This window comes from Halichoerus grypus, chromosome 7 (assembly GCF_964656455.1).
Source record: "Halichoerus grypus chromosome 7, mHalGry1.hap1.1, whole genome shotgun sequence".
Taxonomy (NCBI): Eukaryota; Metazoa; Chordata; class Mammalia; order Carnivora; family Phocidae; genus Halichoerus; species Halichoerus grypus.
In genome coordinates, this window is record NC_135718.1 from 107,370,767 (window position 1) to 107,396,196 (window position 25,430).

Sequence of the window (25,430 nt, forward strand, 5' to 3'; positions counted from 1 at the left end):
CTCTGTCTTCCTACCTAGAGTCATCTCCCACCATTCCCCTCCCTACGCCCCCTCCCCAGATCCTTTGCTCCACAGATGCTACTTGCAATTCCCTGAATGCATCCTGGGAGATCTCATGTCTCTGTCTTCTGACATGCCCTCCCACCACTAAAATGGCCTTCACCTCCCTTCTTCCTCTATTCAACTGCTACCAGTCCTTCAGAAGTTGCCTTAAATGCCTACTGTCTCCAAGAAATCCTCTCCTTATCTGACACCCACAGCCTCAGAGCAATGCCCCTGCAGAGAATTGGGTCTTTCTTTCCTTTGTTTATTCTTTCATTCAAGAAATAGTTTTTGAGGGGCATCTGAGTGGCTCAGTTGGTTAAGCGACTGCCTCTGGCTCAGGTCATGGTCCCAGAGTCCTGACATCGAGTCCTGCATCAGGATCCTCACTCGGCGGGGAGCCTGCTTCTCCCTCTCCCTCTGCCTGCCACTCCCCCTGCTTGTGCTCTCTCTCTCTCTCTCTGTCAAATAAGTAAATAAAATCTTTAAAAAACAATAGTTACTGAGTGCCTACTATGGTCTAGGTACATGCCAACTGCTGGGACTACAGTAATGAGCCAAACAGACACTGTCCCTGCCTTCATGGGGATTCCAGTCAAGTAGGAGGGCGACAGTAATCCAGTCATGACCCAAGTAAAGGATTAACCACACACTGGGGTATGCACCATGAAAGAGAAGTACAGGATGTGAGGAGACCATCTACAAACAGCTGGGGGTGGAGGGGGCAGAGGAGAGATTAACATCTCCTGAGGGACAAAGTTTAAATTTGAAGTGTAGAGGGGCGCTTGGGTGGCTCAGTCGGTTAAGCAGTTAAGCATCTGCCTTCAGCTCAGGTCATGATCCCAGGGTCCTGGGATGGAGCCCCGCATCGGGCTCCCTGCTCGGCAGGAAGCCTGCTTCTCCCTCTCCCACTCCCCCTGCTTGTCCTGTCTTTCTCTCTCTGTCAAATGAATAAATTAAAAAAAAAAAAATCTTTAAAGAAAATAAATAAATAAATTTGAAGTGCAGAGGGAGACAGTTCAGAAGAGCATTACAGGTCGAGGGAACAGAATCTGCGGAGGCCACAAAGCAAGTCAGCTCTCACCAGGTTCCGGTAACTGGAAGGACGAGTGATCTACGCCCATGTTCCCTCACCGGTCTGCAGGCAAACAGATGGCAAGATCCTACCCTGGTTTACTTTATATCCCCAGGGCCTTGCCCACAATATTTATGAACGAGTGAATGAATATGCTCTATGTTTGAAAACCGGAGGTATGCTTTTTTGTAAACAGAGACTCTAACACGCAAATACCTGAGCCCGAAGAACGTTCGTTGCCACATCTACCACCGCCAGGCCTGTGGCTCCAGCTGCTGCCGTCACTAAAACAGTTTCTCTGCCAGAGAAAGACGAACGTTACCTCAGAAACCCTCAAAAATCATCCAATCATATGATTTCATGAACATTTTAAAGCAAGAAGAGGACTTAAAGGCCATCTCATTCAGCCCTTCATGGACACCCATTCTCCAGGCTTTGGGGCTGGCTTATGTACGTGACTGCTTGAACGGTGCCAATTTGGTCCACTTGAAGACTTCCCAGGAAAAATATCCCGTAATCTCTCTAGGGAGCCTCTTCCTCATGACAAGGGCAACTCTTCCTTTGGGCTACCACTCCAATTTCTGCTTCAGAAATTCTGTCCTAAGATCACACTCATACTAAACGTTGCTGAAGTTTAGAAGGTTGTGATCAAGGAATGGCCACTATTCAGTTAAAGTCACCTCTCTGGAGCAATTCCGATCTCTCTGGAAAGGGCAAAGGGCAAATATTGCAGGGAAAGTGGGAAACTTCTGCACCTCTGAATTTGAAATACCCTAGTTAGGCACACCCAGCCATGCCTCACAGAAACAAATATCACAGGACTCCATTAAAACCAGACTGAGCCAAGTTTACAGAAACCAACTCTCTAAAATGTAAGGCTTGAGGCGCCTGGGTGGCTCAGTGGGTTAAGCGTCTCCCTTTGGCTCAGGTCATGATCCTGGAGTCCCAGGATCAAGTCCCACATCGGGCTCTCTTTTCAGCGGGGAGTCTGCTTCTCCCTCTGACCCTCCCCCCCCCCTTGCTTTCTCTCTTTCACTCTCTCTCTCTCTCAAATGAATAGATAAAATCTTTTTTAAAAAATGTAAGGTTTTTGGGGTACCTGGGTGGCTCAGTTGATTAAGCATCTGCCTTAAGGGTCCTGGAATCAAGCCCCATGTCAGGCTCCCTGCTGAGCAGGGAGCCTGCTTCTCCCTCTCCCTCTGCTTGTCTCTCCCCCTGTTTGTGCTCTCTCTCTCTCTCTCTCTGTCAAATAAATAAATAAAATCTTTTAAAAAGTAATAAAAGAGGGGTGCCTGGGTGGCTCAGTTGGTTAAGCGTCTGCCTTCGGCTCAGGTCATGATCCCAGGGTCCTGGGATTGAGCCCCGCATCGGGCTCCCTGCTCCGCGGGAAGCCTGCTTCTCCCTCTCCCACTCCCCCTGCTTGTGTTTCCTCTCTCACCGTGTCTCTCTCTGCCAAATAAATAAATAAAATCTTTAAAAAGAAAGAAAGAAAGAAAGAAAGAAAGAAAGAAAGAAAGAAAGAAAGAAAGAAAGAAAGAAAGAAAGAAAGAAAGAAAATGTAAGGTTTTCTAGGAGGTGATCTCCAAAGTGGCCAGGTTTGAAAGAGCTATTTCCCCAAATTCATATTGGCCAAGTTCACAGTCTATCATTCCATCTCAGACACTGGACCCCTGTCTCAGGTCACTACCTTCCTTTGGCCTTTCCTGACACCAACTGAACAAGAGCTAAAGGTTAGGGAGGGGAGGGGAAGGGGCAGGGTCTTGCTGGGCACTTCTGATCTCAGAAGGAGATACTAGCCCTGGGTTGTCTACAGAGCCTCTTACCCAGGCCGAGTGCATGCCCGATGCTCCAAGGCCAAAATAGCAGTGCCATAAGATACAGGCAGGGTAGCAGCTTCTCGGAGGGGGACCCCTTCTGGAATCTGCCACAGTGTCTGTAAAAAGAGATAACTTAGGGATTAAGCACATGTACCTGTTCATAAAGGCTGCTCAGTAAACATTATGATCCGATTGAGTGACTGATTTGTAAAGGAACCAAGCCTGTCAGGAACCGAAACCCACCAGAAGTCAAAACCAAGCAAGCTGTGACAGAGTTCAAAACCTGGGTGTATGGGTCTTCACAAATCCCAAGGCTGGCATCTAGCTCGGGATGGAACCAAGTTTCAGAGAATGGAACTGTACTGTAATCGATGAATCGGATGGTTGTATGTCCTTTTTACCTCAATAAAGCTGTGGGGAAGAAAACGCGTACTCTTCACCACTAGGGGCCGCCATTCACAGCCTATACACGCCTAGCCCACCACCCTGGCTGGCTCCATTCCCAAGACTAGCTCTTTCACAAACGTGATGTGGGGGAGAAACCTATTATATCCAGCTCAATGCCCCAAACCAGTTTTTCTACCAAAACTACCTATGGTCCAATTGGACAGCCAGCCAGTTGCCCCAGGACTCGCAAAACAAAATGCCCTTCTTCATCTCACCACTCCACACAAACAAAGCTCTGTGCAGGGTTGTCACTCCAACACAGAAAAGTCTTTAGCATTTGAAAGAAAGAAGTGCTTGGCTGAGATACAAATACAAAGAAGGGGGAGAGAAGGGTAACAAGGAATGAGAGCTAGGTGGAGATTAAAGAAAAGAAAGGAGAAAAAAAATCTCCAAGCAGACACACTGAGAGCTAGGAATACCTTTTGGTCAATGATGCATTCTTCAGCCATACCATTAAAACCACTCACGCCAATAACTTGATCTCCCTGAAGAGAAAATACCATTAAGGGCTTCTTCAAATGCATGGCCTTGCCGTTTACCTCTTACCAAATTAATCAAAAAAAGAAAGAAAATCTTTCTTCCTGACCCATAAGACACAGGTTTGCCAAAATCATCTATTCAGAGTTAATGTTTAGTAAATAATTCAACCATCTTCTCAATACCCCCACCAGGATGCCAAGACACTATGAGCACATTTTGGACAGGACAGAGTAAGGAAAAAGTTGAAATACATTAGAATCCCAGAATCTTTTTCACAAGAGGCTAAAACTTGAGAATGTTCTATCCTCTCAGTAACTGAAGACTGAGGTGCTCCTTCTTTAGTAATACAAGGTTTTCCGAAGCCAGGAACTTCCACCGGCTTCCTTCCTCCAATTCAGAATTAGTTTCTTCCCCCTTCATCTTGGTTTCCCTCTGGTGTCTGTTGGCAAAGGCCAAGAGAAGCAAGACACTTTGGCTGCAAATGAGGTTAGCACATTTCTCATGGTTACACACACATTAATTCCCTAGATTTCAACTCATTCACCTCTTTCACTGTGCTGACATCCGTGCCTGTCTCCAGGACAGTCCCAGAAAACTCCATTCCTAAAACAAATTGTTTAAACACTAGGTTATCTATAAAGCCCAGCACCATGGAGATGAGAAAAGCCTGATCAACAGGCCATCCCATCCGCTGTTTAGAGCTGAGAGGGCTTAAGTGTCCCCCCACGACCCCCCAGGGAAGAGCGTTGTACCCAAAGCACAGGAAAATGAACTTAAGATTTCATGATCACAACCTGAAAGGTGATAGCGGTCCCATTCTTACCAATTTACAAATGAAAATTTCAAGAATGGGCAAAAACACAGAGAATCACAGGTACTCCTGCTCACGGGGGCCTTGGGCTCTTTACAGCACCCCAATTACAATGTTCATCATAGTGTATTTATCTGTTTCTGTATCTCCTCTTGTAGACTGTGAGGCCCTCAAGGACATGAACTGTATTTATTCATACAGTACTTGGCTCAATTTGGATGAACTGATGTCGTCTGCTCTTTCCTCTTCCACCTCCAAAATTTCTGAATTTAACGATCATACATTTCCCACTTGAGCTGCCAGAGGAATAACTCAATTAACTATGACATTTTCCCCCCATCCAGCATGTCAGCAAATACAGAGGGAAATGGTTCCAAATATCGAGACACAACAAAACACCCCAAGGCCAAAACACAGCAACTATTTTGCAATCACTGTATCCTTAATAGTGTATGTCTGTATAAAATATACATGTACTATATACACAATAAGCTGTACTTCTATCTCTTTAACTAAATTTCAAGAACAAAAAGCAGTCATTTGTCCACATATTCAGGATCTAAATGTAATCAGATTGGGCATAATTAAAATCAGACAGTGGACTGCTAGAAATGTATAAACTCTTTTTCTTCTTTCTGATCCTCTGATATTAGGTTTCTTTGGGAATATGTGTTTGTGAGGACTGAGAGTTTTAGCTGCAAACATGTTTATGATCCTTCAGTGAAAAAACAATACTGAGGCACTCACAAGGAATGAAAGGGAGTGACGAGGACCAATGAGGATTCCGATCAGAACTCTGCCGGACATGATACGTAAAAATTCATTTGTTCATTTGTGCATTGTTAACGTCTTTATTGAGCATCTACTATGAGCCAGGCACAATACTAAGATGGGGGATAAAACTAGGGGCCAGACAGTCATAGAACCTTCCCACAAGGGGCTCACTAGTGCTTCTAATCAGGGGGGAGGCTGACGTATCTGAAGCATCACTGTGGGCAGGCAAGCCACACCAGCATGGTGCCTGAGAAGCACGCAGTTCCGAAAACTCTGTAGCTTCTCTCCCGAGCAGTCACTTGGCCCCTTCATACTCACCAGGTGTGAAGGGAAGTTGGGGCTTTTCCTGATACTGACCACGGCAGACCAAAATATCAGCAAAATTAACTCCACAGAAATGGACATCAACTCTGACCTGCAAAGGAAACATAGCAGCAAGACGCTCCTGGGTGGCTCAGTCGGTTCATCAACTGCTGTTAATCAGCTCAGGTCCTGATCCCAGGGTCCTTGGATGGAGCTCCGTGTCAGGCTCCCTGCTCCGCGGGAAGCCTGCTTCTCCCTCTCCCACTCCCCCTCTGCTCCTGCTCTCTCTCAGTCACGCTCGCTCTCTCGCTTTCTCCCAAATAAATAAAATCTTTAGGGAAAAAAAAAAGAGGGGGGTGGAGGGGAAGAGCAGCAAAGCAGAGTGGTGCATGTCCATGGAGACAAAGTTCATTCAGTTGCACCAAAATAGTTCCTGAATATCTACTATATGCCAAGTACTGAACTAAGTGCCCGTGTGCAATCATGAGGCAAAATGGACAGGTTCTTGCCTTCATGGAGCTAAGAGTATGGTAGATATCTGATATCTGTCTACGGCCATCCCACCTGAATGCACCCCATCTAGTCTGATCTCGAAAGCTAAGCACGGGCGGGCCTGGTTAGTACTTGGATGGGAGAAGACAGACATCAGCCAAGTAATTGTGATGATTTATGTGTTAAATTACAACTCCTACACAGAATGTTAAGGAGAGAAATACATGGTGCTAACACAACCAAACCTGATGGCATGTGCAAAGGCCCTGTGATGGGAACAAAAGAAAAACCAGTGAGCTCAGAGCACAAAGAGGAGAAAGAGATGGGGCTACAGAGCAGGGACCACACCATCCAAGGGTGTGTAGTCTTTACTGAGGCTCTGAACCTTCACAGTACGAACAGTGGGAAGCCATTAAAGGATTTTAAGCAGAAGGGTAACATGACCAGCTGTTCTGGGGATCAGCACTCATCTTGGAGGCCAGTTCTAGATCCCCAGCTTCTGTGCTTCATGCCCAGGCTAGAGCAGAGGCAGGCCTGCAGCATTGTAGCCAGCACTTTTTCCAGACCCTGTAGGCCAGTGGTTCTCCAAGTCTGGTTCCCAGACCACCAGCTTCAGTGTCACCTGAGAGCTTACTTAGACTTTCAAATTCTCAGGACTCACCCCGACCTAAGGAATCAGACACTCTGGGGACAAAGCCCAGCAATCTGTTTTACCAAGCCCCAGTGATTCTGACACAGGCTGAGAGCAGGGCTGAGAAGCAGGAGAAAATGAAGGATGAGAGACAGAATCGCTGACATTCATTTCTTTGTTTGCTTACATTTCCCATTTAGGACAGAGGAAGCCATGTTGGTGAGGAGACATTTCTATGGACAAAATGCATCCATTCAACAATGTTTTGAGTGTCTGCCATGTGCCAGGCACCATTCCAGAGTATGAGGATTTGATGGTGAGTAAACTCACAGAGACCCAACTCCCATGAGCTAATTCCTTACGAGGCAGTGTCTGGGCAAAGAACGGAACCAAGGAGCCCAGCCTTCAGGCTGCGCACACTGTGTGCATGACGCACCAGCTGTTGACATGTATGGCGCATGTAGGTCCTCAAGCCACTCCACCTCGCCTCAAGGATGATTCAAGAATAAACGTCTTTCAGCACATGAATCCCAGGAAGCAGACCGGCCGCCATCATATGCTCAAACAATCCATTTCACAGCAGGGTCCCTGCTAGGGAAGTGACACTTCAGGGCTGCGGCTGCCTTGCCCCCTCTCACCAGGGGTCCCTGACACTGAGGCTCCCTGCTTTGCTTCACCTTGTCAGAGGTTCTCATTCTCCATTCGAGATGACATCGTGTCACCAGAGAGGTCACCCAGCAGAGCCAAAGTGACTTCCACATTTCACTGGAAATGCCCACAATCCTAAACTAATCCCACCCCACATCAGGGCACTCACCAGAGGAGGGCACAAGGCACGTACTTAGAATTATAGGACAGACGTTACCGGACTGGTCTAGGGGAGGAGGGAGGACAGAACATTAAATGCTGACACTGAAGAGGAAGCCAAGGATGGGGTCCATTTCTGTGTATTAAACCAATAACCTGCAAGGGGCTATGCAAAGCCCTGTGCAAATCAGAATTGTCTGTCTCTAAGGCAACAGCTCCGGGGCCTTCAGCAAGAGGCCTACGTTTGAGTTTGGGGGAGCAATCTTCCTTCAGCAATTGTGGCCTTTTTGTGAACCCCGAAAGGGCCCTTCCGGCCCAGGACGGAGCAGCGCTCCAGGCTCCCGGTCGCCCCCTAGGTGAGCACTTGGGAACTCCATTTAGGACCGAAGCCCGCGGGGGCGGGGGCGGGGGCGGCGGAGGGGAGAGTGAAAGGGAGCGTCGGGGGTCTCGGGGAGAGGCCAGTCACCACCCTACCTCGTGAGGCCGGACTGGGCGGGAGGCGACCTCCTCGATGGCCAAGGGCTGCTTCAGCTGGGCGCAGAGCGCGGCGCGGTAGTGGCGGCCGCAGCCCGGCCCCGCCCTCCTGCAACACAGAGCAAGCGGCGGGTTACGGGGGGCCCCCGGCTGCCTTTCGGGGCCCAGGGGACAGTCGGGGCCCCACCTGCAGAGCCACGCCCGAGGGAGACCCCGGCCCCGAGCCACCGCCGCCATGGCCCGGGGCAGGGCGGCGCGCGAGGGGTGGCCCGAGGTGGCAGGAAGCGCGGGACACAGCGCCGGCCCCGCCCCGGCCCCGGGGACCGCGGAAGAGCGTCCGGCGGGGCGCCCACGGGCCGCGACCCGACCCGGGCGGGCGGCGGCGGCCGGGACCGCGCCCGGGTCACCCCACCGCAGGGCGCCGTGCTTCCCCGGGGGTCTGAGCCCTTTGGGCCCCGGCCTCCCCGGTGGTGGAGCTCGCTGGAGAGGAAAGAAAACAAATAAAAGGAATAGATCGGCAGAGATTAAGCTCTGTTGACATTTTACTAGCAAATTTGGGAGACTTTTAAAACCAGACTTGATATGTAAATAGCGGTTCTTGGGTCCCTCTGCGCTGCGAAATGCTAAATGCACAGGTAAAGAAAGGCCTTAATGTCTGCTTCAACACCTTGCGGGAGTTCAATTCTTGTTACTAATTTTCTCATATTTGCGGGACTATTTACACTAAAACTATACAGTTACTAGTGATCCACCGCTGAATGCTCTTACACAGATCCAAAGAATACTTGCAATTAAAGGCAGGCCCAAAGCTGGTGGTTTTCATATTCCTGATGCCTGGCACATAGCGGACGGCAGTAATTGACTCGATGACTACTTAGTTCCTTGGTGAACTAAGATAAAACATAAACAATATCATCTGTGAAATATGAAACTGGGTAGATTTCTGTTGCACTAGTAACCAAATATTTATATATTAGCAAGATAAGAGAAGCACGTAATCCTGGGAAGAATATTTCATTTGACAGATGGCTTTTAAACACACCTTGGTGTCTTCAAAAGACATCTGGTCAAAGAACATAGCCTCTCAGGTTCAAGCCCAGCTCTACCACCTATCTGTGTGGCTTTAGCATTACAACTGATGTCTGTGGACCCCAGTCTCCTCCTTTATAAAGTAAAAGTATCAGACAGGATCATTCCCGAATTGCTAAATTCTTTCGTTTTTTTAGTGGAAAATAGTCCAAGATAGCAAATGACCTGGAAGGAATGATCAGGGGTGGAACAAAGGGAAAATAGAGAGCAAAAACGAAGGAGCAATGAACTTCTGAGATTACGGCCTAGAAGCTTGGGTAGGAGAGGAATCCAAGAACCAGGCCCCCACCACAGGTGCTAAGTAGAGGTCACTGCCAGAGAATCTGAAAAGTCATTTTAGCCCTTGACTCCATCAGGAGGGAACTCAGGCCTAAAAGGAACAAGGACTAGACAGTGAGAAGATGAAAAAAGTTTATTTCCAGTGAACTGCTCTGTGAACTCTTAGTCATTGGGCACATAAAATCAAGCCAGGAATCAAAATGAACATTCTGGTTGCCAAATAACACGGAGCAACAAGAAATCTCAAGTTTATGAAGTGTGAAACAAGGGTTCATTGTCCTGAGGACGAAATGAGTTGTTAACATATGGAAAATGTTTTGTAAAATATTAGGTATTTATACAAGATATAATTTTCAATGGAACTCCTTGAAAGTAACAACCATTTCTTAATCTCCTTTATGTTTGAAGTACTTTGCACATGCAACACTTTTAGGCATTTAATACATGTTTATCTAACGAATTGTTAAATGAGCACTCAATTATCTAGCATCAATTTTCCAGATAATTGGAAGTATCTTTATTTTATTTTATTTTATTTTTTTTTTTTTTTTTTTTAAAGATTTTATTTATTTAACAGAGAGAGACACAGTGAGAGAGGGAACACAAGCAGGGGGAGTGGGAAAGGGAGAAGCAGGCTTCCCTCGGAGCAGGGAGCCCGATGTGGGGCTCGATCCCAGGACCCCGGGATCATGACCCGAGCCGAAGGCAGACGTTTAACGACTGAGCCACCCAGGCGCCCCTGGAAGTATCTTTAAGCATCAAGTCTTCTATTTTTAAGTATTTTTATGGAAATTTTTTTCTATTGTGGTTTTTATAATAGCCTTGTCATTCTCAGGGAATATGAAAATCAGTGAGTTTTGGGAAAATCTATCAATGCGGCATTCTACATGTCTAACAGTATCTGAAGAAAATAGTAAAAATCCCTTTAAGAAGAATCTTGGAGGGAGATGAAAGTATCTTAACTAAATGAGGTGATTTTAAGCATTTATATGCAAAATAACTTTCACATTTCTGAAGAGCTTCAAAGGTAAGTGACAAGGCAGTCAATGGTAGTTGCTATAGTAGCAAAAAAAATATTTAGCCTATCCATCGAGGAGCTGCCACCACACCATACTGTCTAGTTTTTGTTGTCATTTCTGATTACTTTGTTTTAACTGAGGGTAAGATGGAAGAGTGGACAGGAAGAATAAAACTGGAGCCCTGGGGAAGACTGAGACCAAGCAGCGATATCTGAACGGATCAGTCCTCTGAGAAGAAAAAGAAAGAACCCAGAGCTGCTCTGCAAACCAGTTTGAGGGGCTCCCTAGGAAGTAAAAGAGTAACAGATGACTCTTCCTTCTGGTACAACTCACATGAAGAGATAATACTGAACATCCAGAAGCTGCTAGAGGGCTGAGGGTGGAGAAGCAAGTCAGAGCTGAATACACAAGCAGCTATGTTTTCACAGAATAATGGACAAATAATATACAAACAATATTACCGCTGTACAGGACTATGCTGAAAAGGTAAAAGTATACTCCACAGTTAGAATGCTTTATCCAACAGTTTGTCAGCTCCCCGAGAATAGAAACTGGGTCTCAGTGGCCCAGAGCTCACCACCAGATCTCTGTCTAGCCTGTAGCAGGTGCTTGGTGCATTACGAACCTGGGAAGCAAGGAGCCCTGCAAGCTGAGTGGAGGAGCTCCCGGCACATTACTATCCCAAGGCGCAGAACCAAAACATTTTAAGAGTTTGGACTCACTTCCCTGCCTAAATATGCAGCTGCTGGGTATCATCTGACCTTTCTTCCGACTAGTTTGTACTGCCGTTGTAGATATAAATTATTACCTTCTGCCACAGGAGTGTCCTCCAAGATTCCTGAGCTGTGGTGGAGTAGTTTGCCTTTTCACTGAATTCCCCCAAATGGCTCTTTCTGATTGTTGCAGTTGGGGTTAACTTGTCAGCCTCAGAGATCAACTTTGGCTATGGACACACATAGTACATATGGACCTACTACTCTATTCCAAGAACTCTGTAAACTATGCTGTGTCACTTATTTGCTCCAACATTCATGGAATCATAGAATTTCAGAGCTGGGATTGCTCTTCAAGATAATATAATCAAACCGCTTCATTTACCAGCCAGAAAGCTGAGGCTCAGGGAGAGACTGGCCCGAGGTCACTGCGCGGAGTTAGTGGCAAGAATAGCATTAGGATCTGGCTTTCCTGGGGCGCCCGGGTGGCTCAGTCGGTTAAGCATCTGCCTTCAACTCAGGTCACGATCCCAGGGTCCTGGAATTAGGCTCCCCGCTCAGCAGGGATTCTGCTTCTCCTTCTCCCTCTGCCCCTCCCCCCTCCCCCTCCACGGCTCATGTGCGCTCTCTTTCTCTCTCAAATAAATAAATAAGATCTTTAAAAAAAGAAAAAAAGGATCTGGCTTTCCTGATTTCCTGTTGGCTTCTCTTTCTACCGAGCTCTTTGGCATTCGCTCAACACTAGACACCATAATAATAATATTTTGCATTTTTATAGCACTTCGTAGGTTGCAAATCACTGTCACCCAAATTGGTTCATCCTGCCATCGGTAAGAGTAATAATAATCATTACAACTAGCACTTATTGGTAACGTTACAAACCAGTCACTAGGTGCTTTTGCATTATTTCATTAGTCCTCAGGATTGTCCTGCTCCTGGTATACTATTATTTTCACTCGTTTATGGATCAGGAATGTAGGCTTAAGGAGGTGAAGTAAGTAACTTGCCCAAGGCCACACGGTTAGGAAATGGAGCTATTGAGCAGCCTCCGGAAGCCTGAGCGGCGACATCGGTATCCGGGTACCCAGCCGCCTGCTGTGCCTCCCCTCACACCCGCCTCCAGAGCAGACAAAGAAGCTTTTGTACGAGACATTTTAAAGCCATGCTTTGCTTGTGGGCTTAAGCTTAATTTTATAGGAATTTTACAGTAGTTCTAGCCTAGAAAAGAGGAATTCCCTGAAGGAGGGAATACAGAGACAGCAGCCTCCAGGGGATGCATGCGGTTGAGAGACAGGAGCAGGAGGGGAACAGAGAAGTAGGAGTTACTACCTTAATGCATGTAGCTGGAAGCTTGAAAATGTATCGATTTCATTTAAAGTATGTATGTGAGATGAAAAGTGTGATTACAGGGGCGCCTGGGTGGCTCAGTCGGTTAAGCGTCTGCCTTCAGGTCCTGGCATGGAGCTCCGTGTCAGGCTCTCAGCTCAGCAGGGAGCTTGCCTCTCCCTCTGCCTGATGTTCCCCCTGCTTGTGCTCTCTCTGTCTCTCTCAAATGAATAAATAAAATCTTCAAAAAAACACCAAAACGAAACTATGATTACATGAAGTAGCGTTCACTCACACACACATACACACACAGATTTTAATGAAACAATGTGCTGACCGGCTTGCCTGGTGACCAGCCATTACTTCCAGCAGGTACCAGCAGGCATTTGTGCAAAATTCCTGGCACCCCGACGGGCGAATTTGGAACCAGTGGTGGCCCAGACGCAGGCTGTCGTGGCCCCCAAAACTAATCACCAGTCTTTGAGGCCGGGATCTATTTTCCACCTTAAACCATAATTATGGAACCAGTTTACAAGTTCCCAAGCATTCTGGCAACTTTATGAAGCTTTTCCAACCCCTCCTCCCCCAGAGAGAACAAATTCTTCCCTTCCATATGTTTTCCCCAGAGAACTTTGTTATAAACCTGTATTCGCTTGCTAATCTCATTGTTCAGGTAGTGTTTATCTGTCTTTCTATCCCAGCAGCTGAGCTGTGAGCATCGTGGATGGTTCTGATACTAGCATAGCAAAGTGAAAAGAATTGGGGCCTTGAAATCACATGCACCTGTGTGTGATTCTGGACTTAGCTCCTTACTTATTGGGACCGTGGGAAACTATTTAACCTCTCTGGGCTGCCATATCCTCATATGGAAGGCAAGCATAGTAATCCCCACCTGGGGTGGTGGTTGAGAATTTAGCAAGGTAAGAGGGTACATGGCAGCACTCAATAAATGGCAGCTCCTATTATGAAGACAGTCCCTGCCCTTGAACCTATCGCCATCTAATGGAGGGAGGCACACTTAATTAGGCATCAAAGATGCCTGTGATAAGTCCTATGACAGAGGGCCACAAAGGGGGCTGGAACAGCACAGGGGAAGGTCAAGCTACCCCAGCTGGAGAGCCTCATTTCAAGAGAGCCTCCCAGAGGAAAGAGGAGGAAGAATTCGGCAGACAGAAGGCACAGCTAAGTGAGTCCCAGGCAAAGAGTGCAGGAGAGAGAATGTGGCATGTTCAAGAAATTTTAAGTGGTCAGCTAGGACAAAAATGATGGCTTTGAGCTGGAGAATGGGTTGAGAGACGAGGCTGGAGAAGCAGGTAGTGTGTAGAAAGGGCATAGGTTTGGGAGTGAGGCAGTCAGGAATTCCAGCTTCACCACTTCCCCACCATATACCCTCATCCAAGGGTCTTCTTTCCGAGTCTCAGTGTCCCCATTTGTAAAGGGATTGTGGTTACATGAACTATTATATGTAAAGCGCCTGGCACGGAATATACATTTTTTTAAATGGTAGCAAGTGTTACTTGTCTGTTCCTCTAGGATGGGTTTGGTGGGTTGGCACACAGGACATACTCATTTTGACGGAGTCAATGAAAGGATGAATGAATGGGTGAATTCATTCACATTACACATACTTATTAGATACCATCCATGTGCCAGGCACTGTTCTAGTCGCTGGGGATACAGCATCGAGCATAACAGACAAAAATCTCTGCCCTAGTAGGACTTGCAGCTCATCAATGAAGAAGACAAAGGAGGCCACTGGTGTCCATGAGGGCACAGTCTACTTCAGAGCCCACATAACCCAGGTGGCTCCAGTGTTATCTGATGAAAAGCTGATCGACTGACAGAGCAAGTTTCCAAGAGGTCTGGACAGGAGCCCCACCTCCTAACAATAAGAAGGCTCGTGCCCCTCCCTTAATGCTTCTCACTTATCAGCCCCCAGCTTCCTGTTGTGATCCAGGGGAACTGGCGAGTTGTGTTGTTGGCAGGAAGAAATGTCAAGGAGGGCTCAATTCATTCTTGGGCTCTGGGTCTAAAGTGGTGGCAAGAGGAAATAGGAAAGCAGCACGCACACAAAAAGGCTATGGAGAGGGAGATTGGCCTATCAGGGCCGCCAAGTGATAAGGGAGATAAGGGAGATTTTGCCCAACTCGGCAGCCTTGTGCTGCGTGGAGGTTTTATTTCAATAGCAGGATAATCATATTTCACATGTGTATATCTCTTTACACAAAGGGCTGGCCTAGAGGGATCTCATTTAATCCTCAGGACTACAAGGTAGGAATTAACCCTATTTAATCCGATCTCTCTCCACTGCCTCCTGCCCTGGGGTAGAGAACCATGCCCAAGTTTCAATTACAGACCAAAACAACCAAGACCTTCCTTCATCCCTCATCCCTCTCCAGCCAACACCCTATTCATCTCCTCCCCCCACCCCCAGCCGGGCAAAGAAGGCAGCTCCGTTGCTCTCCTTCCATTCATTCTCCTCTGGGATCCTCCCCTAAGTGCCCTGAAGTTGTTCTTGTTACAGTCACCACTGATGTCCCATCTGCCGAGTCCGATCAGTCCAATGGAGGCCAGTCAGTCTCCATCATCATGAGCCTCCAACAGCATTTGGATCCAGTCTCTCCCGTTCCCTCCCACTTAGCCCACTCCTTCTCAGTCTTGCCCTTTCTACCAAGGGTTCTTTCTACCACCCTTCTCTCTCGCTCTCTACATGAACTCTCTTTTCATCTTCAAAATCCTGCTCCAGCTCCTGATCTGTGGGGCCTCCCTCACCGCAGTGTCCCCACCTCTCTTGCTCTTCTCCCCCACCTCAGGAACATGTACAGTCCCCTCTTCTTGCCTTCTTGGCCACTCTTCCGAGCTTCAGTAAAGCATAGATCACGTTGTGTTGAGACTGTTTGGGCGTCCATGTTCCCCAGGAGATTACGAACAAGTTCAGGATGGAGTCATTGACTTCTCCATTTTTGCATTCTCAGTGCCTGGCACAGGGCCTGGCACATGATAGGCGCTTCAGTTTAAAGGTGTTTTAAAAATTCTCACGAGTCAAACCTCTAGGGGGCACCTGGCTGGCTCAGTCGATAGAGCTTGCCACTCTTGATCTCGGGGTCGTGAGAGTTCGATCCCCACGCTGGGCGTGGAGCCTACTTAAAAAAAATAAAAGAGAATAAAAAATTAGAAAGAGCCAAACAGCGAGTATGGGATGGACCCTTGTCTTCTGACTTTAAAGGAGCCAGTGTCTCCACCTCGGCACAGAAAAGAGCCACATTGCAAGTATTTCATTGTAAGCGCTTCAACCCCAGCAAATTCTAGAACTCAGCGGACAAGGTGGCAGGAAGGATTTCCTTTTCCCCACAAACAGTGCGTTGCTACCAGGTGTGGAAGAATTGTTTGGTGTTTGTCGCCTTCCTTTTGCAAACTCCAGGATAAGAGAAGAAGAAAAAAAAAAACCAACAAGCCACCTCCCATTTCTTCCTCCCAGTGGACAGTCACTGCCCTCATTTCCTTTCAAGCCAGGAGGCAGGAAGTCTATCCTCATTCGAGAAACTCCTGATCTGAGAAGGGTAGGGAGGGACTTAATGAGACCCTTTGCAGCTGGGCCAGCCCTGAATGCGACCACTACCACCCTGAAAAAATCCTCCTGAGGAAACCTTCATAGATACACCTGGAAGGAAGGAAACTTCCCCCTTCACCAGGAATAAACCAGCTTTCTAGGGAGAGGCTCGGAAATCAGGCACTGTGTGCATCGCCAATTACAAGCTCAAGTTCCACCCAAAGAGACACTATCAAAGGCTTTACCAAGGCCGTCATTACATGCTCGAGGCCCTCCTGCTGTTTGGGCAACGTTTTAGTGGCTGCAATGAAGCAACAAGGTAAAGACCGACCCATTCGGCAGCACTTTGTTTTGACCTGATGACTCACTTCGCCTTGTCATTTCTAACCCCGGGACGGGGGGAGAAGGAAATGAGGAGGAAAGAGGGGACTGTGTTGTGCATGTAATTTGTTTCCCCATTTCAGACGGCTTTCTAATGAGCTTTCTCATTAAGGGCTCGGTGAGCCTCTGCTTAAAGTTTTCCAGACAAGCAAATGAGCAGGACTGAAATCAGATGGCGTCAGGCCGCCAGCACCTCATGTTTTGTTTTAAAGATTATAATAACGGGGCTGGGGGTGTGAAAGAAAATACGGTTATTTGTGAGAAGAGAGATTTGATAACTCTTTTGTCCAAGATAATTTGAAAATGAATGACATGGTTTTACCCAATCCCTCATGAAAAATACTAATGTTCATCAATTATTAGAATATTAGAGTGGATCTGTGATAGCATTTCTTTCTATCAACTGGTTCCCATGGAGAGACGTAATCGTCCTGTGCTATCCTAGCCCTGGGTCCGTATTTCTGGTAGGGTAATCATTACACCGCATCAGAGGTAGTGTCCCCTCTAATCTCTGAGCCCGGTGGGGTTGGCACTCGGCCTTACCTCCTTTATATTTCCACAGCCCAACACGGTGTCCAGACACATAGTGGACACTCAATAAATGTGGTTTTACCATTTAACTGAATTCATTAGGTGCTATTAGTACATGAAAACGCACATAAAATAATCAGACTTGAGTATTAGGCTGCAAATCAGAGTCATTTATCACCTTTCAAGGTTCAACAAACATTTGAATCCTTCTCTCTGCTTCTATGGCATAAGGAATGCCTCACTTGGGATGATTCCAGGGACTTCCACAGACGATATGTGGGAACATTCTAACATAGTGTTGGCCGTGGAAAGTGTGTTCAATAGAAACCAGGTGCCCATTGCCAGGAAGCGCACAAAAAGAGAAGAGGGGTTTCCATCCATTCGATTGGAGAATAGGCATCAAGAGAAGGTAACACAGGGGCGCCTGGGTGGCTCAGTTGGTTAGGCGACTGCCTTCGGCTCAGGTCATGATCCCAGGATTCTAGGATCGAGCCCCACATTAGGCTCCCTGCCCAGCGGGGAGCCTGCTTCTCCCTCTCCCTCTGCTGCTCCCCCTGCTTGTGCTTTCTCTCTCTCTCTCTCTGTCAAATAAATAAATAAAATATTTAAAAAAAGAGAGAGAGCGAAGGTAACACAATCCTTTCTAAACCATTTGCTCAATGGTCCAGCTAAAAATGCTGCTTCCTGCTCTTGTGTGTCCTAGACTGTACTTTATACCAGAGACCCAGGCGCCTCTGTGTCTCTCTCTTTCTCACTGAGGTCCACACTTAAGCTATGAGCAAGGAGTCGGTGATCCATCCCTATAAGCCGAGGAATGATATTGGGTATCCTCAGACTACATATCTGGAACATTTACTCTGATGGGCATCACCTAGTTGGTATTTCACTGTGTGATCTGAAGACCGGGCATCCAATCCCTGAAGATGCTGATTAGAAGGACTGGTCTCCCCGCTGGCTTGGCATCCTGGCAGCTCTAGTTTTATCAGATCCCACCATGATTCTGCTTCCTGCCTAAGTTCAAGAGCCTCTGGCCCTGGTTTTCTGACCTAGTGGTGCCTTGGATCACTAGAGGGCACCCTGGAACAACATTTCTCCCAGGCTGTGGGCTCTCTGCTCCGGCCAACCTACAGGGCTACACATAGTTCTGGGCTGCAATTTCCAAGCCCAACCTGGAAACACAGTTTCCTTTAAGAAACGTCGTCCAATTGCCACATCACCAAATACATCTAGCATGCACTTCCACCGTGGGGCTGTAATAAACCCAACTTGTCAAGAAAAATGAGACTTCAAGTCATCCTAGGATTACTCATTAAATATTTACGAAGCTACCCCAACAGGAGGTATTAAAGAAAGGATTGATAAAAGAAGACATTCTTCCTACTCTCGAGAAAAATGGGGGGAAGATAAGGCATAAATATGAACTCGCTGAAAAATATTTCTAATTAATATTAAATTAATTTTCAAATTAATAAAAAATAGAACCAATCAGTAACTGAGACCAGTGCCAGTCTAGACAGAAACCAGGAGCTCCATGAGGGGCCCTAAGCTGGCTGGGAGAACTTTGAGAGACCCAGGATCCTTGGGAAGGCATCATGGAGAAGGTGGGACAGGAGAGGGAAGGAAGAGGGGAGGTCAGGGCCGCCCAACTGCAGCATGCCTTTCTAATTTGGGGCCCTTCCTTGTGTCTCAGCAGGGACTTAAATAAACATGGCAAATGCAAACATGGGAAGGGCCAATGGGCCTTCTGTTGTCCGACTGGCGCAATGCCCACATAGTGAACAAATACTCGCGGGCCACCAGCGTGTGCCCGGCACTGGCCATGCACTGGGAAGACAACGGTGGGCAAGACAGACACCTCACTGCTGCCCTCAGGTGTTTACAAGCCAGTAGGAGAGACAGACAGATAGACACGTAATTACAAAGTAGTGTGTAAGTGACAGGTTAAGGGGGAGGTCTGTGCAAGCTCCTAGAGAAACCTGATCCAGAACTGGGGTGGGGGGGTGAGGGATGGCTCCCCTGGGGTAGAAATGTTCAATGCAACAACTTAAGGATGAGTTAGGAGTGGCAAGAAGAGGCACGTTTGGAGGTCGGGGAAGAGGGGAAGCAGACCACATTTGAGGAACTGAAAGAAATTCAGTGGAACTGAAGGGGGTGGACAGGGAATGCGGGCGGGGTGGGGCACAGGGCAAGCAGGTGCCAGCTCACACAGAGCAGCCTTGTAACTCCACTTGGGGACATCCAGGGTTACCCTAAGGGCACTGGGGAGCCATGGAAGGGTTGTGAGCTGGGTTAGTGCTGTGATCAGATCTGCCTTTTAGGGGGCTCTGCCTGTGCCAGCCAGGGTCAGGGCTACCTCAGCGTATTAATAAGCTAGCGAAGCCAGAGGCATCCGTCTCTTTAATTGGAACTTTCTCGTTTCCTTCCTCCATCCTCAATCACCAGCTTCCCAGGAAAACCCTTTAAACACGGAGGTCGCTTTTTAAGGTCGACCTTGCAGGCCAGATAACAGAGGAGGCAGAAATAGCCCAAGAGATGTGACTGTCACACATTGGACGGTCCTTCTGGACTGTCACACATTGGAGGGTCCTCACAAAAGGCCATCTCTGGCGAAGTGGGGAGGGGGGCGGGGCCTCCCTGGACTGAGAGGAGTGGGTTGAACCCCGTTTCCTAGGTTGGACGCCCTAAGCACCACCACCGAACTGGTTCAAGGCAATCCAGAGGGAAAACAACAACCCTGCGAATCGATGCACAAAATTGATGTGAACTAAACAAAGAGAAGCCTTATCTACCTGCGTAACTGCTGTTTTATTGCTCTTATTACTGACTTAGTACTTTCACTTGGCCCACACATCAAACTGTAGACCTCTTAACCAGGCCTCCCATCCTTATCTACCTGGTAGCCCAGAGACAGGTGAAGGCAGTAAACCCCCAGGACACCCCCAAGAAGCGGAATACTAATGCAGCTGACTGAACTTTCCAATTAAAGTCTAGCTCCACGATTGTTTGCCTAGAGAATCACCAGAGAGGCACTTTTTTCCTTTCCTACCAACTCCGCCCTCATGCCCGTCCCAGGCATCCTGCGCCCTCTCCTCATTTCCTAAAATGGAGGTCTTGTGGAGAACAGGCCTTCGAGTAACACAGTTCCTCAATTCCGGCCTCCGTGGAGACAGCAGGCCTCGCGCCCAGTTTCCTTTCCTTCAGAGTAAGGAAGGGTCTGTGTGCAGGGCCAGGAGCCATGGGCACAAAAATAGAATATTTGAGCGTTTGGATTTTCCTTTCCTGACAGTGGACTTACTCAGGAAGAGGCACTTCAACGAGGTTTTTTTTTTTCCTCTGCGTTTTTCAAAAAACACATTCAATGGGGGGAGCAAAGCTGTGGAGAGAAGACTTCTCAGCCCTATGCTTTTTCTTCCCCAGACAGGCTCAGGTGAGGCGCACCTTCCCACTTAACTGCCTTCTCTGCTGGCACCTGGTTCCTCTCCCACCCCCAGCTTCTAGACTCTTTGCATGCCCCCCCCAAGCCCCACAAGCACCCCCTCTCTTCAACTGTCGGGCTCATAACCGAGACTTCCCACACAGTGATATGAAGAGACATATGATTCAAGCATCCCCATTCCAGAAATATTATTATAGTCTCAGGAAAAAATAGGGGCCTGCTCGATGTCTGTCACCTGAAATAAACTCCCTGTTCCTTCCCTACTGCTCCTGCAGATGCTCAGTTCTAAAGATTATTCCCATTTATTTTGCCACCCCAGAGGTTCCTAACCCCAGCTAGTGGCTGAGGGAGAGGGAGGAGGGAGGAGGGAAGGGGCCCTCTGAAGTTGGCCACCTCGGGGTATGTGAAGCACATGCCTGTCACGTGGAAATAAAATGTGCCCCTAACCTCTGCGACTCCCTAGAGAATCCACAGTTTGTGTCTCTTTGCAGAGCTCAGAACAGCCTGTATGTTCTCCTCTCCCTATTGTGGGCCTGGCGCTTCCCCAATGAGATATCTCCTGGAAAAGCTTTTCCGGTGAGGGCTGGGGAGCTTTTGTTCTCTGGGAAATGTGGTGCGGCTAATTACGAGCATTGTCCTGGGATGGGGGAGGTTCTAGAGACCGTGCTTCCACCCGGCTAGGGAGACTGCCTCTGACCACTTTTGGAATGTTCTTGATCTCTCCGCCCCTCAGGGCTGTTTTACGCGGAGATTGTGATACAGCCCAATAAAATAAAAATAGATATGTGAAGTGAGATCTCTCTTTTTTCTTAATATTTTCTCTGCGATACATTGAGTTTTTATTACTCATTTCAGAGAAGGACCCACCAACAGTTTGGCTTTTGACCCCTACCCACCTGGTAGGAGCTGGAGGTCACAGGACTAATGCCATATTCTGTTTCACCCCATTTCTCACATAATAACATGCAGGCCTGAAGCTAAAGTGAAATTTCTAGCAGCTTCTAATTTTTTTTTAATTGAAGTATAGTTAACCCTAGCCACTATTTTGATTTAGCTCTTGATTGTCAACGTAGAAGTAGTTCAACAACTCTGAGTTGTTGGTATCCTATCCTGCACTGCAAAGTTCTTAAAATATCATATAAGCTCTGCTTGTCCCCACAGTGGCAAATACAGTTAGGAACCAACTTTGTTGAGGCAGTATTCTGCAAGGTTGATCACGTTCCTGGTTTGCTTTCTCAGGATTTGAGAATCTTCATGGATTAAATGTTACAAATATTTATTAAGCATTTACTATGTGCTAGGTAGTGTCCTGGGTGCTTGGGCTATATCAGGGAACAAACACAGATTCCTGTCCTTGCGGGGCTTATTTCTACTCTAGCTAGGGAAGATAATAAACAAAATACAATAAATAGATTATGTAATATATTAACAGGCAATAAGTGCTTTGGGAAAAGAGAGAAAGTAGATCAGAGTAAAGAGCACTCGGGAGAGTGGGGGTGGAGGAAGTGGGCTGTGATCGGGTGGTCAATGTAGTCAGGAGGTGGTCATTGAGAAGGTGACCGTTGGACAACTCAAGGGAGGTGATGGAGTTAGCCATGTGGATGTCTATGGAAGACAGCATTTCTGGAAGAGAGGAGAACCAGTGCAAAGGACCTGAGGTGAGCTCATGCCTAGAACAGCAAGGAGGCCAAGGTGGCTGAAGTAGGAGAGTATGGGAGGAGAGGGCAGACAGGTGGCAGGTTCTAGGTCCGAAGAGCCCTGAATGCCATGCTAAGGATTTTGCCTTTTACTCTGAGTGAAAGGAGGAGTGAACCACAGGAGGTTTTTGAGCCAAGGAATGAAATGATTATGATGAGGGAGCAGAAGGTTGGCTGAAGACAAAGCATAAGCTGACACCCGGCAACCTCCCCCTGCAGACTCCTGGGTGGGACATGTGTGCCATTCTCCCAGGAATCTCCCAACTATCTTAATGTTAATGCCTTGCTAGAGGGGGGAAAAATAACCTTAACTTGACAATGGCAAGGCCTCTGGTATCTTGTAGGTCCTCCTTAGCATATGAAAGTTCTTTTGAAACCTCCCTTTTTCCTTACCTCCCCCAACCCCATAGTGTATAATCAGCCACCTCTCACAACCCCGCTGCAGCAGCTCATTCTGCCCACGGGTCTCGTCTCTGTGCTTTAATAAAATCACCTTTTTGCACCAAAGACGTCTCAAGAATTCTTTCTTGGTCGTCGGCTTCGAACCCTAATAACGTCTTTCCTACATCAATTAGACTTAAATTTTAACGGAATCACCCCGGCTGCTAGATAGGAATAAAAGACTGTATTAGAGTATCAGCAAAAGTCATGAACCCTAAATATATAAACATTTATTTTTTTCTCTCTGGATATATTTTGAAAGTAGAGAGAACCAACTAGTTTTGCTGATAGATCAGATGTGGGGTGTGAGAATAAAAGTTAAGTCAAGGACGATGCGGAGGCCTTTGGCCTGAGGACCTGGCAGAAGGAAATAAGCATTACCTGAGACAGGGAAGGCTGCACCCGGGTCAGCTGGGGCCCATTTCATCTAAATAACGTTTTCTGTGGTTCTCATCCACGTGTGCTCATCGCAGTCACGCGGTGGCAACTTTGCCAATTACACTTGCCCAAGAACGCCAGAGATTCTGCTTTAGTGGATTTGGAGTAGGGCCCCAAAGTATGTATTTGATGCACTTTGAGAATAATCACAGAACTGTAAAATACTATTTGGTACCGTTCTGTGTTTAAAATTGGGAACTCCATAACGAAACAAGTGAAAGGGTTTATAGACAACTCTCTCACTGTCTGGGATGAACTAGGTACCCCGGGTCCTCCTTTTAGAATGTATCCAGAATGAACTACATAGAGCTTACGAAACAGTTAAAGCTTCAGCACAGAAATGATAAGTGATAGGGGATAAAGCTACAAGGTTCAGTTCCAATCTCTCTTGCTAGAAAATTGGTTCCGGGACAGTTGTGTCCTGAGTAGGTGCCTTTGATGCTCACCTCGTGGGGGCTCTATAAACATGAAGCCAAGCACCATCCCTCTTGCAGTGACCACGAGAGAGGAGAGATGGAAAGGTAAGCCTTCGGTGTAAAATAAGCCGGAAGACGGGACGCCTGGGTGGCTCAGTCAGTTAAGCGTCTGCCTTGGGCTCGGGTCATGATCACAGGGTCCTGGGATCGAGTCCCGAATCGGGCTCCCTGCTCAGCAAGAAGCCTGCTTCTCCCTCTGCCTGCCGCTCCCCCTGCTTGTGCTCTCTCTCTTTGTCAAATAAATAAATGAATAATCTTAAAGTAAAGTAAAATAAACCGGAAGACAAAGGTATCTCCAGGGAGGTTTGGGCATGATTAAAAAGGGACACATTGATACTGTCACCTCAGGCACTATTTATAAACGTTAATGGTAAAGGGTACGGATCCCAGTCTCTAGATTTAAAAACTGAGACTCAGGCGGGCCAAGTTCACACGCTTGCACTCAATTAACAATTCAGTGATAAAACTGGGCCTCAAAGCGACAAATCAAAGGCCAGTTTGCTGGTTCCCAGGGCGGTCAGCAGTTCCTCGTCATAATCGGTTCCACCAAGACTTGGAATCCCTCAATGAAAGGAAAAGTGGCATAATGAAGCAGCATTCAACAGGGACCTTCTATTCAGCCCGACTCCCAGCCATCCTGGATCATTTTCTCAAACTATTTATTTCTGTGTGGTGGGGGTGGGAACATGGAGGACAAAATGGCACCTACTTACTCCATTTTGCTGCTCCCTGTGTGTCAGACTCATACCTGCTGACAGGAATGAGCCTCGGCGTCTTCATTCCCCGCGGAGCTGGAGGTGGATTTAACCTGCCCTTGCCCTCCCCGCCGTCAGGAAGACTGTCAGCTTAGCTCTGATTTAAAAACAAAAAAAAAAAGGAAAAGAAAAAGAAAGGAACAAAGCAACTCCACAAACTTTTATTACTCAGCAGGTCACTAGAGGCGGAAGGAGAGCAGCTCAATTCTTCCTCTCACGTGGAGGGACCGGGGCTGGCAATTGAAAGGCCACCTTTTGACTTGTAAAACAGCAGCTGAATTGGCCATAGAGGGGCTTTCTTAGGCAACGAGGAATAAGGGGCTCCCCTTTCTGTGTTCAACCTTCACGCTGTAAATATTCTTTTCATTGGGGAGAATGTCCGTTTGATGACATTTATTGTGGGGACATGTAGAGTACTGCTCATGGTTGGTTGACATGGAGCATTCATTTGACCTGAAAAATAATGTTCATGTCCAATGGAGTATAAAACAAATGAATGTAATGTGCTGTAATGTGCTGTTCTTACTGCCAATAGGCTCTGATTGGGAATTGCTACTTTGTTTTCCCATTAATGCCAATAGGCTGGTACTTACGCTTAGCCAGTCTCCTGGCCCCAGACATTCTGGAGGACAGCCATTTGTAAGCGTTGTGCCAGTCACTCTTGCAGAGAGCAAAGGTGACTTGTTATGTGTGGCTTAAACTCCTAACCTTGTTTTCCTTCGTACCTTGCTCTAGGATGCTAAGACCACTTGGCAAAGGGGCACTGCCTGTGGGATCTATTCAGATTTAGCCGATCCTGGGAAAAACTTTCTCTGGAGACAGGATTCAAGTGATTTCCCCACTGTGTTGGAATAGTTGACCTTTACTTGCACACTCATTAAGTGGCTAGTGATTGTGCTTTTTTGCCTCTCTCCTAGAGTTGCTTTGGGATATTGAGAAAGGGGGCACAATTCAAGAGCAAATTGCTCTGATTAATAGTATATTTATAGTTCAGTCTATCAAGGTCATTTCCCTAGATGCTAGCCTTTCTTTATGAAGACAGAAATACTGTGTCAGTGTCTGTCTATCCCTAGAAGAGGCGGGAGGCCAATGAGGAAGGCAAGCAGTTACGAGTGGGATGCATATTTATTTACATAAATATGTATA

General features: G+C 47.2%; 1 protein-coding gene across 15 annotated transcripts in view; it reads right to left on the bottom strand.

Moving 5' to 3' along the window:
* The window catches only part of LOC118525239 (quinone oxidoreductase-like protein 2), a 53,454-nt gene extending 45,001 nt beyond the window's left edge, over nt 1-8,453 (bottom strand). For 6 of the 15 annotated variants that reach the window (XM_078078016.1, XM_036075834.2, XM_036075831.2 and 3 more), the window contains exons 1-6: nt 8,154-8,450; nt 5,765-5,861; nt 4,406-4,464; nt 3,801-3,866; nt 2,941-3,050; nt 1,334-1,415 (exon numbers count right to left, since the gene is read on the bottom strand). In XM_078078016.1, the coding sequence (XP_077934142.1) occupies nt 1,334-1,415; nt 2,941-3,050; nt 3,801-3,866; nt 4,406-4,464; nt 5,765-5,861; nt 8,154-8,390 (651 nt within the window). In that variant the 5' untranslated portion in view covers nt 8,391-8,450. Of the gene's footprint in view, nt 1-1,333; nt 1,416-2,940; nt 3,051-3,800; nt 3,867-4,405; nt 4,465-5,764; nt 5,862-8,153 lie in introns of all 15 variants that reach the window. The other 9 variants (XR_013449850.1, XM_036075832.2, XM_078078015.1 and 6 more) reach the window with 4 other exon arrangements.
* Nucleotides 8,454-25,430: the final 16,977 nt, after the last annotated feature.